The sequence below is a fragment of the Camelina sativa genome, chromosome 2 (genome assembly GCF_000633955.1).
Source record: "Camelina sativa cultivar DH55 chromosome 2, Cs, whole genome shotgun sequence".
Lineage (NCBI taxonomy): Eukaryota > Viridiplantae > Streptophyta > Magnoliopsida > Brassicales > Brassicaceae > Camelina > Camelina sativa.
In genome coordinates, this window is record NC_025686.1 from 28,204,691 (window position 1) to 28,219,018 (window position 14,328).

The 14,328-nt window shown below is 36.7% G+C and overlaps 4 protein-coding genes across 5 annotated transcripts in view; all 4 read left to right on the forward strand.

Moving 5' to 3' along the window:
* Positions 1-1,577, forward strand: part of LOC104744208 (2-oxoglutarate dehydrogenase, mitochondrial-like) — a 5,574-nt gene extending 3,997 nt beyond the window's left edge. Inside the window, exons 5-9 of the mRNA XM_010465218.2 lie at positions 1-235; positions 315-443; positions 532-747; positions 835-958; positions 1,042-1,577. The exon at positions 1-235 is cut by the window's left edge and continues 6 nt beyond it. Of these exons, the coding sequence (XP_010463520.1) occupies positions 1-235; positions 315-443; positions 532-747; positions 835-958; positions 1,042-1,283 (946 nt within the window). The 3' untranslated portion in view covers positions 1,284-1,577. The remainder of the gene's footprint in view (positions 236-314; positions 444-531; positions 748-834; positions 959-1,041) is intronic.
* Positions 3,551-6,245, forward strand: LOC104744215 (lysosomal Pro-X carboxypeptidase). Its single transcript, XM_010465229.2, has 10 exons — positions 3,551-3,953; positions 4,024-4,210; positions 4,303-4,436; positions 4,542-4,654; positions 4,738-4,861; positions 4,990-5,139; positions 5,233-5,388; positions 5,491-5,570; positions 5,669-5,718; positions 5,944-6,245. The coding sequence occupies exons 1-10, from the start codon at positions 3,585-3,587 to the stop codon at positions 6,096-6,098; spliced, it is 1,518 nt and encodes a 505-aa protein (XP_010463531.1). The 5' UTR covers positions 3,551-3,584; the 3' UTR covers positions 6,099-6,245.
* On the forward strand, positions 6,581-11,122 carry LOC109124489 (protein CROWDED NUCLEI 4-like). Of its 2 annotated transcripts, XM_010465248.2 has the most exons (10): positions 6,581-6,968; positions 7,298-7,507; positions 7,600-7,853; positions 7,949-8,219; positions 8,325-8,408; positions 8,520-10,228; positions 10,325-10,544; positions 10,629-10,734; positions 10,826-10,876; positions 10,951-11,122. In XM_010465248.2, the coding sequence occupies exons 1-8, from the start codon at positions 6,765-6,767 to the stop codon at positions 10,668-10,670; spliced, it is 2,994 nt and encodes a 997-aa protein (XP_010463550.1). In that variant the 5' UTR covers positions 6,581-6,764; the 3' UTR covers positions 10,671-10,734; positions 10,826-10,876; positions 10,951-11,122. The 2 variants fall into 2 exon arrangements, with proteins under 2 accessions (XP_010463550.1, XP_010463542.1); XM_010465240.2 differs by having other exon boundaries at positions 10,826-11,122.
* LOC104744239 (branched-chain-amino-acid aminotransferase 5, chloroplastic-like) lies at positions 11,480-13,943 on the forward strand. Its single transcript, XM_010465260.2, has 9 exons — positions 11,480-11,663; positions 11,753-12,022; positions 12,243-12,419; positions 12,506-12,637; positions 12,725-12,823; positions 12,915-13,031; positions 13,129-13,224; positions 13,415-13,527; positions 13,620-13,943. The coding sequence occupies exons 1-9, from the start codon at positions 11,529-11,531 to the stop codon at positions 13,735-13,737; spliced, it is 1,257 nt and encodes a 418-aa protein (XP_010463562.1). The 5' UTR covers positions 11,480-11,528; the 3' UTR covers positions 13,738-13,943.

A 14,328-nucleotide genomic window follows, 5' to 3' on the forward strand; every position in this document is an offset into this window, starting at 1 on the left:
ATTTGGTGTTCTTGGATTCGAACTAGGTTACTCGATGGAGAATCCCAATTCTCTGGTAATATGGGAAGCTCAGTTTGGAGACTTTGCTAATGGCGCACAGGTTATGTTTGATCAGTTCATTAGCAGTGGGGAAGCCAAATGGCTCCGTCAAACCGGTCTAGTAGTTCTACTTCCTCATGGCTATGATGGTCAGGGTCCTGAACATTCCAGTGGAAGATTGGAACGTTTCCTTCAGGTATATTATATAACCAATAAATACTCACCATTAAGTTTGTCTCTAATTTTTGTATTCATCTGTTAAATTTCAACTGCAGATGAGTGATGACAATCCCTATGTTATCCCTGAGATGGATCCAACTCTTCGTAAGCAGATTCAAGAATGTAATTGGCAAGTTGTTAATGTTACGACACCTGCCAACTATTTCCATGTTCTGCGTCGACAGGTAAAACTAATACGAAGTGTCTAAAAGGTTGCAACGTTTTTCCTTTTAAACTTCACACACATACACACTTGATATCATCCATTTGCAGATACACAGGGACTTCCGCAAGCCTCTTATAGTGATGGCTCCCAAAAATTTGCTTCGTCACAAACAGTGTGTATCTAATCTCTCGGAATTCGACGATGTAAAAGGACATCCTGGTTTTGACAAGCAAGGAACTCGATTTAAACGGTTGATCAAAGATCAAAGTGATCACTCTGATCTTGAAGAAGGTATAAGACGTCTAGTCCTCTGCTCTGGGAAGGTAAACAAAACGACCAAGTTTTTGCTTCATTTGCTAACAAAGATTTGACATTCTGAAATTTAAAACTTGTAAATGTTGATGAATCAGATCTACTATGAGCTTGACGAAGAGCGAAAGAAGTCTGAAACAAAGGATGTAGCCATTTGCAGGGTAGAGCAGCTTTGCCCATTCCCTTATGATCTCATTCAAAGAGAACTAAAGCGATATCCAAGTAGGTGTCGAAACTCAGGATTGTGTTTAATGGTTTTGGTTGAATGTGGAATTCTCTGAATAACTTGTTCTTGTGTTTTACAGATGCAGAGATTGTGTGGTGTCAAGAAGAGCCGATGAACATGGGAGGATACCAATACATAGCACCAAGGCTTTGCACCGCGATGAAAGCGCTGCAAAGAGGAAACTTCAACGACATAAAATATGTTGGTCGTCTTCCTTCAGCTGCTACAGCGACAGGATTTTACCAGCTTCATGTTAAGGAGCAGACTGATCTTGTGAAGAAAGCTCTTCAGCCTGAACCCATCACCCCCGTCGTCCCTTAGAAAAGACAGCTTGAGACTGTATAAAGAAAGACAACAAAATAAAGATACAGGTGAGAATCTTTGGTTACCCAAAAGTGCCACTGGAAATAAACAGATGGTTGCTACAAGAGAATCGATCCCCTAATGCAACCATTTAGATATTGATCTCATTAAAGGAGTTTATTTATACTTGTTTCGTTTAAAACGCAGGAGCTTGTTTTTTTCTTCTTCTTTAGATTATTGTTCTTCACTTCTTCTGTACTGTAGAGTTTTAGAAAAATAATCTACCTCTCTGTCTCGTGTCTGCTTAACTAACCTAATCCAAGGTTAAGATTCTACTGTACAATACACCGAAGTTGACCAACTTTATCTTATATCACAAAAGACTAGGGAGTATGTTTATACAATAAGATCCAAAAAATATGACGCCAGTTTAACAAGAAGGAATAGATAGTTACCTGAAAATATTTATATAAATTTTACTGTAATTTATTAATTATAAAATAATAATTTTATTTGATTTATTCTATATATTTCATAATCTTTTACATATAATTTACTTAATTTCATACTCTGATTTCTGACTCGATACATAATACAATGTTCAAATCCCTGAATTATATAAATTTGCTAAAATCTAGAAAATAAAAAAAAACATGTATTAAAAGTGTTTGTGTTTAGAAATTTCAATTTAACTTTTTGAATATTTTTTAGTTGTATATACTAGGCTAGTATATACTATATAGAGTAAAAATATAACATTTTTGAGTAAAATATAACATTTTTGATCTTATAAATTTTAAGAAGATGTCACTGAGTTGATGTGCAATATTTAATAAATTAGATATAATAGTTTATATTTTTAAAATATAAACAATGTTGTATCTTAGTTTTAAAATTTATATGTTATATAATCTTAGTTTTAAGGATGCAAATATTTAATCTTAGTTTTATAAATAAAATTAAGTTATATAATTTTCTAAACTGTTTGTTATTGTTTCCTAAAATTTCTAAAACAATAAATGAAATCTGTTAAATAATTTCGAAAATATTGTTTTATTATTTTATAAACTAATAGTATAAGATTTTTTTTTCTTTTGTTAGTGATTAGATTAATTATAGATGTACTAACTCTAGTATGGTGAGTATTGGCCACGACTGGTCTTATAGTGGAAGATTTCACATCAAAACCATTTCTTCTAAGTACATATTCTAAACCACAAATTATAGGATCAACTTAGCTGGAAATGATTTTTCTTGTTACTTAATCTCAGTTGCCGTGGATAATAAGCGTAACTAGAAAATTTATTGAATTATATTATGATTGCTAGATATATAACACATCCCTATCAAATCTTTAATTAAATTTTGATTTTGGATCCACGGAAAATGCTTTATTAGGTACAATTTTAATACTACATGATTATAATTAAGTGGCTATATATGTATTAATGAATTAAACAAATATGAACCACATATATCAATTCAAATTAGTCACCGTGAGTATGAATTTTGTCATTTTATTAAATTTTATAACCTGTTACATATTTTATAACATTTTTTAAAGAAAATTAAGAATATATTAAATAATATGTACAAAAATTACTCTGAAAAAATTCACCTAAATAAGAGTGTTACTAAGACTAAGACAAATGAATAATCATATAGATGTCATTTTATAATTATTTTTCTTACTATCAATTTTTTTTTATAATTTGCTTTAGGCATCAATACGTATTGGGCCGTGCAGTTTTAAAAAAATTTACATGTTAAATTGTTGACGAATATACTTTTTATTGGTAAAACATAAAGTAATAATGTTCTTATAATATATATTATTTTATATTTTGGTACTATCAACTACTAGTATATGTATTATATTGATCATACTCAATAGGAATTTGTGTATATATATATTAAATACATGACTTATAATATTTATTATTTAACTTACACATTTCCATGATTCCATCACCAAACGTTCAAAGTATTTTTTCTCTATGTCGACAACATAAAATACACACTTTTGTACTACAAAAATATATCAAAAGATTAATTAAATTAATAGGATTGAGTTTGGGTTTAGTATCAAAAGATTAATTAAATTAATAGGATTGAGTTTGGGTTTAGTATCAAAAGATTAATTAAATTAATAGGATTGAGTTTGGTTTATTCTGTATACCGTTTTGGATTAATATGATCATTTGGTTCAATGTCGGTTTGATGGGATTTTTTGGTTCGGTTTAATGTCCACCTTTTAGTGACAGTTACTGTGTAAAAGTATCAGTAAAGCTTGGGGGCTTGAGAGAGAGAGAGAGAGTCATGGCGAACCTTCTGATCATCACTTTCGTTTCCGTCATCACTCTGTCTTCTTCTTTCAAGCTTCTACCTCGTTTCCCTCGCTACAATAACCAGAACCGAGCCAGAATCAAGCCGTTTCGGGGAGATCGAAACGAGTACCGGTACGAGACCAAGTTCTTCTCTCAGCAGCTTGACCACTTCAGCTTCGCCGATCTTCCCAAATTCCAGCAGCGCTACCTTATCAATTCCGATCACTGGCTTGGTGCTTCTTCGCTCGCGCCTATCTTCCTCTACTGCGGCAACGAAGGTGATATTGAATGGTTTGCTACAAATTCTGGATTCATTTGGGACATCGCTCCTAAGTTTGGTGCCTTGCTTGTTTTCCCAGAGGTTCGTTTTTGATTTACCCAAGGAAAGAAATTAGCAATTCGTTATTGATTTTTAGGGTTTTTTGGTATAGCATAGGTATTATGGAGAGTCGATGCCTTATGGAAGCAGGGATGAAGCTTACAAGAACGCTACCACTTTATCATATCTCACAACTGAGCAAGCTCTCGCTGATTTTGCTGTTTTTGTGACTGATTTGAAACGCAACTTGTCTGCTGAAGCATGCCCAGTTGTGTTGTTTGGTGGTTCATATGGTGGAAGTAAGAATCGTATGCTTGTTGATGTGTTGGTGGAATGAGAATGATTTTGAATAAGATTATTTATTTTGTGTTTGTTGTTACTGATGCAACAGTGTTAGCAGCATGGATGAGGCTTAAGTATCCACACATTGCAATAGGAGCTTTAGCTTCCTCAGCTCCAATTCTTCAGTTTGAAGATATTGTACCTCTTGAGACGTTTTATGACATTGCATCAAATGATTTCAAGGTAGTATATAATGTTTTTGCTTTGTTAGTTGATTGGCTTTTGTCATGTCTTTATAGTTTCATATCCTGAATCCTGATTGTGTTATTGGTTGTGAACGTGTTGTAGCGTGAGAGTATTAGCTGCTTCAACACTATTAAGAACTCGTGGGATGTAATAATAGCTGAGGGTCAGAAGGAGAATGGCCTTCAGCAGTTGACAAAAACTTTTCACTTTTGTAGGTAAAGAAAGAAATCGGAGTTAGTGTGTGCTTGTAAAGCGTACTAAATAGTAATACTATAATGGTTTGTTGCTCTATCTTCAGGTTGTTGAACAGTACTGATGACCTTTCAGACTGGCTGGACTCTGCTTATAGTTATTTGGCAATGGTGGACTATCCATATCCTGCTGACTTCATGATGCCTTTGCCTGGACATCCCATTAGAGAGGTGTATATTCAGAAGTAACACTTTATGACTTTCCAATGATATTTTCCCAAAACCATATGATAGGAGAAAATCCTAGAATACATTCCTTAGCTCATTTGGATTGTCATCATTTGATTATCTTTCTATAGGTCTGCAGAAAAATTGACGGTGCAAATAGTGATGCTAGCATCCTAGATCGTATATATGCAGGAGTAAGTGTGTATTACAACTACACTGGAAATGTTGACTGCTTCGAGTTGGATGATGATCCTCATGGTTTGGATGGATGGAACTGGCAGGTACGAAGAACAACTGCTTTGTTTGTCTTTCTTTTTTCCGATAATTTTCAGTGAATCTACCACTTAATCACTTTCAATATCTGTTTACAATAGGCGTGCACGGAGATGGTAATGCCCATGTCTAGCAGCCAGGAAAACAGCATGTTTCCAGCTGATGGTTTCAATTACTCTTCGTACAAAGAGGAATGCTGGAAGACATTCCGAGTCAACCCAAGACCCAAATGGGCCACAACAGAGTTCGGTGGACATGTAAGACATCTTTTTGATAAACACAAGATTCTTTCTATCCCATAACCTGAATCTTATCCCATAACCTGAATCTTTACCCTCCTTCTGTCTCTAATGTAAAAGGACATAGAGACCACACTGAAGTCGTTTGGAAGTAACATCATTTTCTCAAATGGTCTGTTAGATCCTTGGAGTGGTGGGAGGTAAGTACATTACTTCCCTTTACCTCAGATCCGAGACATACTTTACATAAGAGATCTCGTAATAGGATGAATGATTGATTTGACTCGTAAAAATGCAGTGTTCTCAAGAACTTATCGGATACCATTGTTGCTCTTGTCACGAAAGAAGGTATAACTCAAAACCTCAACAATCTCTCCCGGAACTCATCTGTTCGTTCATCTGCATTGACTTGACCATTTAATCATAGTAGCAGTAGTATACTTGTCATTAAATCCCATAAACCCACAATTCAAATCAGTGCTATGAACTAGTTTGGTATATATCTATCTCAAATCATCCGTTCTCTTTCAAAATCAGAAACAAAGCTGATGATGGCTTCTTTTTTTTTCTCAGGTGCACATCATTTGGATCTACGACCATCGACACCAGATGACCCAAAATGGCTTGTGGACCAGCGAGAAGCGGAGATACGGTTGATTCAAGGATGGATTGAAACTTATCGACTTGAAAAAGAAGCAAAAGTTTCTCTGTTAAAACGTTCTTGGTAAGTGAACAATGTAAAGAATCGTCCCACGATATTCAGAAGCTGCAAACTCTCTAACCGATCCATCGGGTTTAATAAGACAAGATCCATGTAAGCTCTCTATGTTTAAACAAAAGAAAGACAAAACTAATAGGTATGAGTTGTCTGGCTATACACACCAAACACATCTGTCAAGTGAGTAAAGAAGATCTTAAGGAATCATATCTTTTAAATATTAAATTTTCAGTGACATCTGGTTTAAAACTTTAAAGTGAAGGACAGAGTATGAGACAATTAGTGGTTACGCTAGAAAAATCTACTAAATTTAATTACCAACAGTCACGACTCTTTGGAAAATTGGAAAATTCAATTACCATATTAATCACTTTCTTTCAAACTAAATGAAAATTTTTGGTATTGGCCGCTAAAAACGAGGATGAAAATGCTTTTAAAACGCCGACGTTTTGATAGTTTGACTGCTCGAATAAAAACCCCTTTTGACTAAATCGTCGACCTAAAAAAAAAAGAGAGAAACTAGACTTCTCTACGACGCACTGTCACAGAACCCTTCTTTGTTGTTACGAGGGAGAGAGATAAAAAAAAGTGAAAGAGACAATCATCACCGTGCTTTTGATCGGAGATCGGAGTAATCTGGGTTAAATTTAAGTCTTTGTGCGGTTGAGAAAAAACGATGGCAACTTCTAGTTCCGAACGATTCCCGATAACGCCGGCGGCTACTAAATTAGTGATTACGCCTAATTCTAGGGTTTTGAAAAGCCCTTTAACCGAAGAAGTTATGTGGAAGCGTCTCAAGGAAGCTGGTTTTGATGAACAATCAATCAAGGAGAGAGATAAAGCTGCCCTAATTGCTTACATAGCCAAGCTGGAATCTGAGGTTTGATTTTGATTCTTCTTGAAAAATTTTCATTCTTTTAGTTTGGTTGTAGCACTAGAGTAGTAGTCTACGCGGGAACTCAATGAAACTGACTAAGGAGAGGGTTATAATTACTAGGATTATTAGCTTGTGCCTTTTTAAGTTTGATTTGTCAAGTCATATACGTTACACTCATGGGTCTGCAGTTATTGCTTTGCTTGTGTGGAGTTTTAAAGTTTCGATTTTGTTTCCCCTTTTAAGATTGTGATATTGGCCAGTTTTTATTCTATGTTGGGTGTTTGATCAGAGACCCTATTGGCATTGCTATATTGATCGCGTTTTTCATGTAGGTTTATGATTACCAACACAACATGGGTCTTCTCCTTTTGGAGAAAAACGAATTGCTGTCAAAGTATGAGGAGGTTAAGGCCTCTGTGGATGAGGCCGACCTAGCACATAGGCGAGGTCAATCTGCATATGTCTCTGCCTTAGCTGAAGCGAAGATACGAGAAGAGAGTTTGAAGAAGGATGTAGGGGTTGCGAAAGAGTGTATTTCTAGTGTAAGACCTCTTGACTTTGAGAGCCAGCAGAACTAAGTTATTTCCAGTCTGTTTTTATTGACTTTGTATTGTTCTTTTTTTCTTTCTCTCAGTTGGAGAAGACTTTGCATGAGATGCGTGCAGAATGTGCCGAGACGAAAGTTTCTGCTGAGAGTAAAATGTCTGAAGCTCATATTATGATTGAGGATGCCCTGAAGAAACTTGCAGATGCTGAAGCAAAAATGCGCTCAGCAGAAGCTTTACAAGCTGAAGCTAACCGTTATCACCGAACTGCAGAGAGGAAATTGAAGGAAGTTGAAAGTCGTGAAGATGATCTTTCTCGGCGTCTTGCATCTTTCAAGTCTGAGTAAGTCTTTCGTCTCAGTTAACTGGAATTTAAAACTTGGACTATTGAGTTGTGGTATTTAGGTGTTGACTTGGTTCTTTCTTTACTTGGTTTAGATCTGAAACGAAAGAGAACGAGATGATTATTGAGCGACGGACTTTAAATGAGAGGCGGACGAGCTTGCAGCAAGAGCAAGAAATGTTATTGGATGCACAAGTTTCACTAAATCAAAGAGAAGAGCACATATTTGCTAGATCCCAAGAATTAGCTGAACTTGATAAGGGGTTAGAGTCTGCAAAGCGTACATTTGAGGAGGAACGTAAAGACTTCATAGACAAAAAGTCCAAGTTGGAGATCGCACTAGCGTTGCTTGCTAAAAGAGAAGAGGTTTGTATACACACATCTTTTATTTCTGGTTTTGCATGATACATCTTTAAAAAAAATTCAGACAAGACAGTACTGTTTCATTTTTTTTTTTCCTTGCAAAAACAGGCCTTCTCTGAAAGGGAATCTTCACTACTTAAGAAGGAGCAAGAGCTGCTTGTTGCTGAAGAAAAAATTGCCAGCAAGGAATCTGTGAGTTTACTTGTTCAATCCAACCAACCTTGTAGTTATCAGTCATACTTTTAGTTTTGTGCTCATTCGTTATCTAGATTTAATGAAAATTTCGTTAAACAATCAATACAGGAACTAATTCAGAACGTCTTAGCGAATCAAGAAGTTATCCTGAGGAAAAGAAAATCCGATGTGGAAGCAGAATTGGAACGTAAGAGCAAATTGGTGGATGATGAATTGGAGAGCAAGAGACGTGCTTGTGAATTAAGGGAGGTTGATATCAAGCAGAGGGAAGACCTAGTTGGTGAAAAGGAGCATGACTTGGAAGTTCAATTAAGATCATTGGCAGAGAAAGAAAAGGATATAACAGAGAGGTCTTATACTCTTGATGAGAAAGAGAAGAATTTGATTGCTACAGAGGAAGATAACAACCGTAAGACAACTCTTCTGGAGAATGAGAAGGAGCGGCTTAGAAAATTGGACCTAGATCTGCAGCAGTCTTTGGTGTCATTAGAAGACAAGAGAAAACGTGTTGATTCTGCAACAGAAAAACTTGAAGCGTTGAAGAGTGAGACAAGCGAATTATCTACTCTGGAGATGAGACTCAAGGAGGAGTTAGATGATTTGAGGGCTCAAAAGCTTGAAATGTTTGCTGAAGCAGATAGGTTGAAGGTGGAGAAAGCTAAATTTGAAGCTGAGTGGGAACACATTGATGTGAAAAGGGAAGAGTTAAGAAAAGAAGCGGAGTATATAACTCGTCAAAGGGAGGCGTTTTCAATGTATCTCAAGGACGAGCGTGATAACATCAAAGAGGAAAGAGATGCATTGAGAAATCAGCACAAACACGATGTGGATGCTCTAAACCAAGAGCGAGAAGAATTCATGAATAAGATGGTGGAGGAGCATTCGGAGTGGCTTAGCAAGATACAGCGGGAGCGTGCTGATTTCTTGTTAGGCATTGAGATGCAGAAAAGAGAGCTGGAGTACTGCATAGAAACTAAAAGAGAAGAACTGGAAAATGCTTCGAGGGAGAGAGAGAAGGCTTTTGAGCAAGAGAAGAAGTTGGAAGAGGAGCGCATAAAGTCTCTTAATGAAACCGTTGAAATCGAGTTAGAACATGTCCAAGTTGAGCTAAAGAGGTTGGATGCTGAAAGATTGGAGATTAAATTAGATCGTGAAAGAAGAGAGAGGGAGTGGGCTGAGTTAAAGGATTCGATTGAGGAGCTAAAGGTGCAAAGAGAAAAACTAGAGAAGCAAAGGCATATGCTTCAAGCTGAAAGAGAGGAAATCCGACATGAGATTGAAGAACTGAAGAAATTAGAGAATCTGAAAGTCGCTTTAGATGATATGTCAATGGCTAAAATGCAGCTGTCCAATTTAGAGCGTAGCTGGGAAAAGGTTTCTGCTTTGAAGCAGAAGGTTGTTTCTAGGGATGATGAACTAGAGTTGCAAAATGGAGTCAGCACTGTGAGTAATAGCGAAGATGGCTACAACTCTTCTATGGAAAGACAGAACGGCTTAGCACCTTCATCTGCCACTCCATATTCATGGATAAAACGATACACTAATCTGATATTCAAGTCTTCTCCAGAGAAATCCTCCCGAATGCATCAACATGAAGAAGAAGAAGGAGGATTGCGTTCAGAAATGTTGAAGCAAGATTCATCGAAAAGAGAAGAAAAGGCTTACACTGAAGGGATGTCTATTGCAGTAGAAAGACTTGAAGCAGGAAGGAAAAGAAGAGGTAATGCAGCTGGAACTGACACTAGCGAACCAAGCAATAACAAGAAGAGGAAACATGATGTCACCCAAAAATCTTCTGATGAAGCTGATACCCAGAGGTAAAATCTGATACTTAAATAGCAAATTTATACAATTGTTTCGTTCTTGTTTTTCTGTTACCAACGGTTGGGGGTCTTGCATCTTGTAATTTTCAGTGTCATTTCAAGCCCTCAAAACGTGCCTGAAGACAAACATGAACTGCCATCAAGCCAAACCCAGATGCCAAGTGGTATGGTAGTCATCAGTGAGACCGTTAAGGTGACGACAGTAACCTGTGAGACAGAGGTGACCAACAAAGTCACAACCCTTGACTACTCAGAAAATCCTACTGAAGCAGGAATGGGAGAGGAGAAACCAGATAGTGATTGCGATCAGGTAGTATTTCATGAAAGTTTCTCATAGTTTTTTTAACATACTTGATAAGGAATGAATAATGACACCCTATGGCTTTTGTTGTAGACCGGGATAAACGCTTCCGAAGAAGGTGGTATTGAAACATGAGTGAACTTGGCGAAGAAGAATAATGACTAAAGCTATGTAGGAAAAGGAGATATATGCATATAAGGTACTGCTGCGCAGTCTTCACCCCCACATGTGGTCTCAGAAAGTTTAAAGTCTCACTAACTGGAGTTGTTGTTTGTTGTCTGTTAATGCAGAAGCTCTATGAATCCTTTTGGGGAGTTGCTTGCTATTAGAGAAGATAAGGGGTATGTAAATGGATTTGATTGAATTATAAAACTCGAAATCTGGATGTGATAATCATTGTCGTTGTTGTTTTCAGATTTGAAGTGAGTAGTGTGTTTGGTTAGGGAAGGGGGTAGGGTAGGAAAGAAGCGTATGGTTTCTTGTGTGTTTGCATTCAGCGTGTGTATTTTGAGAGAATATGATGATTTGTGGGGATTTCAAAACACTATAAAAAGGTTGAAATGAGAGTTGCGGATTTTATTATTGTTTCTTTCTTGTATCGATGATGTGATATGTCTTTAATAGCTCATAGCTCTCATCATCCCCCATAAGAATACTATTCGCTTCTCTAGTCTGTCTGTTGAAATTGGGCTGGACTGGTCCAGTCTTTAGGTTTGTTCATAGCCCAGCACACATTTTCAATGGCTAGAATTAAAAAATGTTGCAAGTAAATAATGCTTATGCTAATTTAATTATCAATTTGACTTTTGTAAGGGAATAACTTGGATCATCAAAAATCATAATAACGTTGGAAAAAATTGACAGAAAATGAGAAAATAGTACTAATTTAACAAAGGGTAAACTAGTAAAAAAGAGAGGGTGTCGTGATATATAGCGAGTCAAAAATAACACAGTTGAGACAGTCAAAACTCAAAAAAGATCAACATCATCACAATGGAGAGAAGCGGCGTAATCTCAGGTGGTTTTCACCAAAATTACATCCTATATCCTTTACGCGCCGCCGCTTCCACGACGCGCCTCCACTACCCTTTCTCCTCCATCAGAAACTCGCCGTCTTCCTCTCTCAGGGTAATTTATATAAATAAACAAAAAACAGCACTCAGTTTATTTAAAACTACGAATATATATATAAATTACCTTTTTTCAATTCTTGGTAGATTCGTCCTTGTTCCATTACTTCCAGTTTCATCATTCATGAAGTTTCCCGTAATCGATGCGACGCCGTTTCCTCTAATTCTTACAGCACCGATGTGACTGAACTAGCCGAAATTGAAATTGATTGGGACAAGATCGATTTTGGTCTTAAACCTACGGATTACATGTACACCATGAGATGTAGCCGTGGTGGCGATTTCTCTAATGGTCAATTGCAACCTTTTGGTAACATTGAGGTTAACCCTTCAGCTGCTGTTCTCAACTATGGCCAAGTATGTTTCTCTCATTCTCATGACTTGTTTGTACCTAACTTTGTTCTGTAATTGTAATTGTGATCCACTTGAATTGCTCTGTTTAGTTAAGTTTCTGTTGTTACATTACTTAGCTTAGTTTCTCTACTTTTTGGACTTGATGTTTGTGATACCTTGTTTTGTTATTTCTATATCACCGGCTTGATTGTATATATAGTGATGCCTTGTTTTTTTTGCTTAGGGTTTGTTTGAAGGTCTTAAGGCTTACAGAAAACAAGATGGTAATATTCTCCTCTTCCGTCCCGAGGAGAATGCAATACGAATGAGGAACGGTGCTGAAAGAATGTGCATGCCTTCTCCAACCGTCGAACAGTTTGTTGAGGCTGTGAAAACAACTGTATTAGCAAACAAACGCTGGGTAACTGAATCACTTTTGAGATTAAAGGCTATTCAGGTGTTGTTGTGTTGCATCACTCAGCTATTTATTTTCTTTACTATATATAGATTCCACCTCCAGGTAAAGGATCATTATACATAAGGCCATTGCTAATGGGAACTGGAGCTGTTCTTGGCCTTGCTCCTGCTCCTGAATACACTTTCCTTATCTTTGTTTCTCCTGTCGGGAACTACTTCAAGGTTTTCTTTTATTTTTTTGCCTTTTGGTCTGATCCAATTTTCTATATTCAGCATTTTGTTTTCTTGAGTCTAACGTATCTTTTGCAGGAAGGTGTGGCGCCGATCAACTTGATTGTTGAAACTGAATTCCATCGTGCAACTCCTGGCGGTACTGGAGGTGTTAAAACCATTGGTAATTATGCTGCAGTAAGTACATAGCCTGAAAGGTTTTTTTTTCAGTATTCATTTTCCTCTGTTATAAAAAAAAGCCTAATATAAAAACCAATGTTTTTTTTAGGTGTTGAAGGCACAGTCAATTGCGAAAGCTAAAGGGTATTCTGATGTTTTATATCTTGATTGCGTTCACAACAGATATCTCGAGGAGGTTTCATCTTGTAATATTTTCATTGTGAAGGTGATTATATATCATCTTTTTTGTTGGAACATCTCAGAAGCTTCTTACCGGAAATGAGAACTCTTTGTTTACTTGGTTTGGCTCTTCTTTTGTACAGGATAATGTGATCTCTACTCCTGAAATCAAAGGAACCATCTTGCCTGGAATTACCCGGAAGAGTATTATCGAAGTGGCTCGTAGCCAAGGTTTCAAGGTAATATCATAATTCCATTCTTTAAAACTCTTGGCAACGTTCAGTATCAAGTAGTCAGAAAACATAGGAATACTATGCACTCACTGCAAATACCTCATGGATTTGTCGGTTTAACAAAATTTTGGTTAGCTTTGGTTCAATTGTTTAAGGAATTTTGGTTCAGTTTAGGGTCCTAATTGTGATATTTCAGGTGGAGGAACGAAGTGTGACAGTTGATGAATTGGTAGAAGCGGATGAGGTTTTCTGCACAGGAACGGCTGTCGTTTTATCTCCCGTCGGAAGCATTACTTACAAAAGCCAAAGGTACAAAAACGTTTATCTCCTCCCCATTTAATTAAAAAAAGCTAATGAAGCCGCAGAGTTTAAATGAAAACAAATTTTCCGATATCTGTTAGGTTTTCTTATGGAGAAGATGGCTTTGGAACTGTCTCGAAACAGCTGTACACTTCCTTGACGAGCCTCCAAATGGGTCTGACCGAAGATAACATGAACTGGACTGTTCAGTTGAGTTAAACCAGTCAAGAACATATTCATATATATGGATTTGTATGTAGTAGATACTAGAATTTCATGCTTCTGAAGCTTCAAGATTCTGATTCTTGAAACGATAAACAATAATCTTTGTCTTTAACATAGATAAAACAGGAGAAAGGCCATAGCACGAATTAACATGCTATGCAAATTACGGTACCAGTCACATAAATACACTCGTTGTTTCATTTCCTAAACTTCATGGTTGAGTTCAGAATCTGGTCAGACTATAGAGTGTAAGTAATCTTATCACATCTTTGGAATTGTTTTCGAGCTTAAAGTGCATGTAGCTGTCTATGCATCACAAAGCTTATGGCGAAGAATTAAAAACATATTGCGTGTAAAAATGAGAGAAGAGCACGGCACTGATTTGTGGCTTTTTATTTGCTTAATGAGTGACAGCTTCTCCATGCAACTTGACGTGTGTTTTCTTTTATTTATAAAAATAATTACGTACTTGGTCGCCCAACAATCTAAATCTAAACCCCACTATCTGTGTTTTTATGACCGACACATTTCCCTCCTATCCTGATTTTAAATCCTTATTAGTAATTTCAGAAAACAATCTCCAAG

Coding starts and splice junctions, on each gene's coding strand:
- LOC104744239 (XM_010465260.2), top strand. CDS start 11,529: ATGGAGAGAAGCGGCGTAATCTCAGGTGGTTTTCACCAAAATTACATC. Junction 12,023..12,242: donor CTGTTCTCAACTATGGCCAA/GTATGTTTCTCT, acceptor TTTTTTGCTTAG/GGTTTGTTTGAAGGTCTTAA. Junction 12,824..12,914: donor CCATTGGTAATTATGCTGCA/GTAAGTACATAG, acceptor TGTTTTTTTTAG/GTGTTGAAGGCACAGTCAAT.
- LOC104744215 (XM_010465229.2), top strand. CDS start 3,585: ATGGCGAACCTTCTGATCATCACTTTCGTTTCCGTCATCACTCTGTCT. Junction 4,211..4,302: donor TGGTGGTTCATATGGTGGAA/GTAAGAATCGTA, acceptor CTGATGCAACAG/TGTTAGCAGCATGGATGAGG. Junction 5,719..5,943: donor TGCTCTTGTCACGAAAGAAG/GTATAACTCAAA, acceptor TTTTTTTCTCAG/GTGCACATCATTTGGATCTA.
- LOC109124489 (XM_010465240.2), top strand. CDS start 6,765: ATGGCAACTTCTAGTTCCGAACGATTCCCGATAACGCCGGCGGCTACT. Junction 7,508..7,599: donor CGAAAGAGTGTATTTCTAGT/GTAAGACCTCTT, acceptor TCTTTCTCTCAG/TTGGAGAAGACTTTGCATGA. Junction 8,220..8,324: donor TGCTTGCTAAAAGAGAAGAG/GTTTGTATACAC, acceptor TTGCAAAAACAG/GCCTTCTCTGAAAGGGAATC.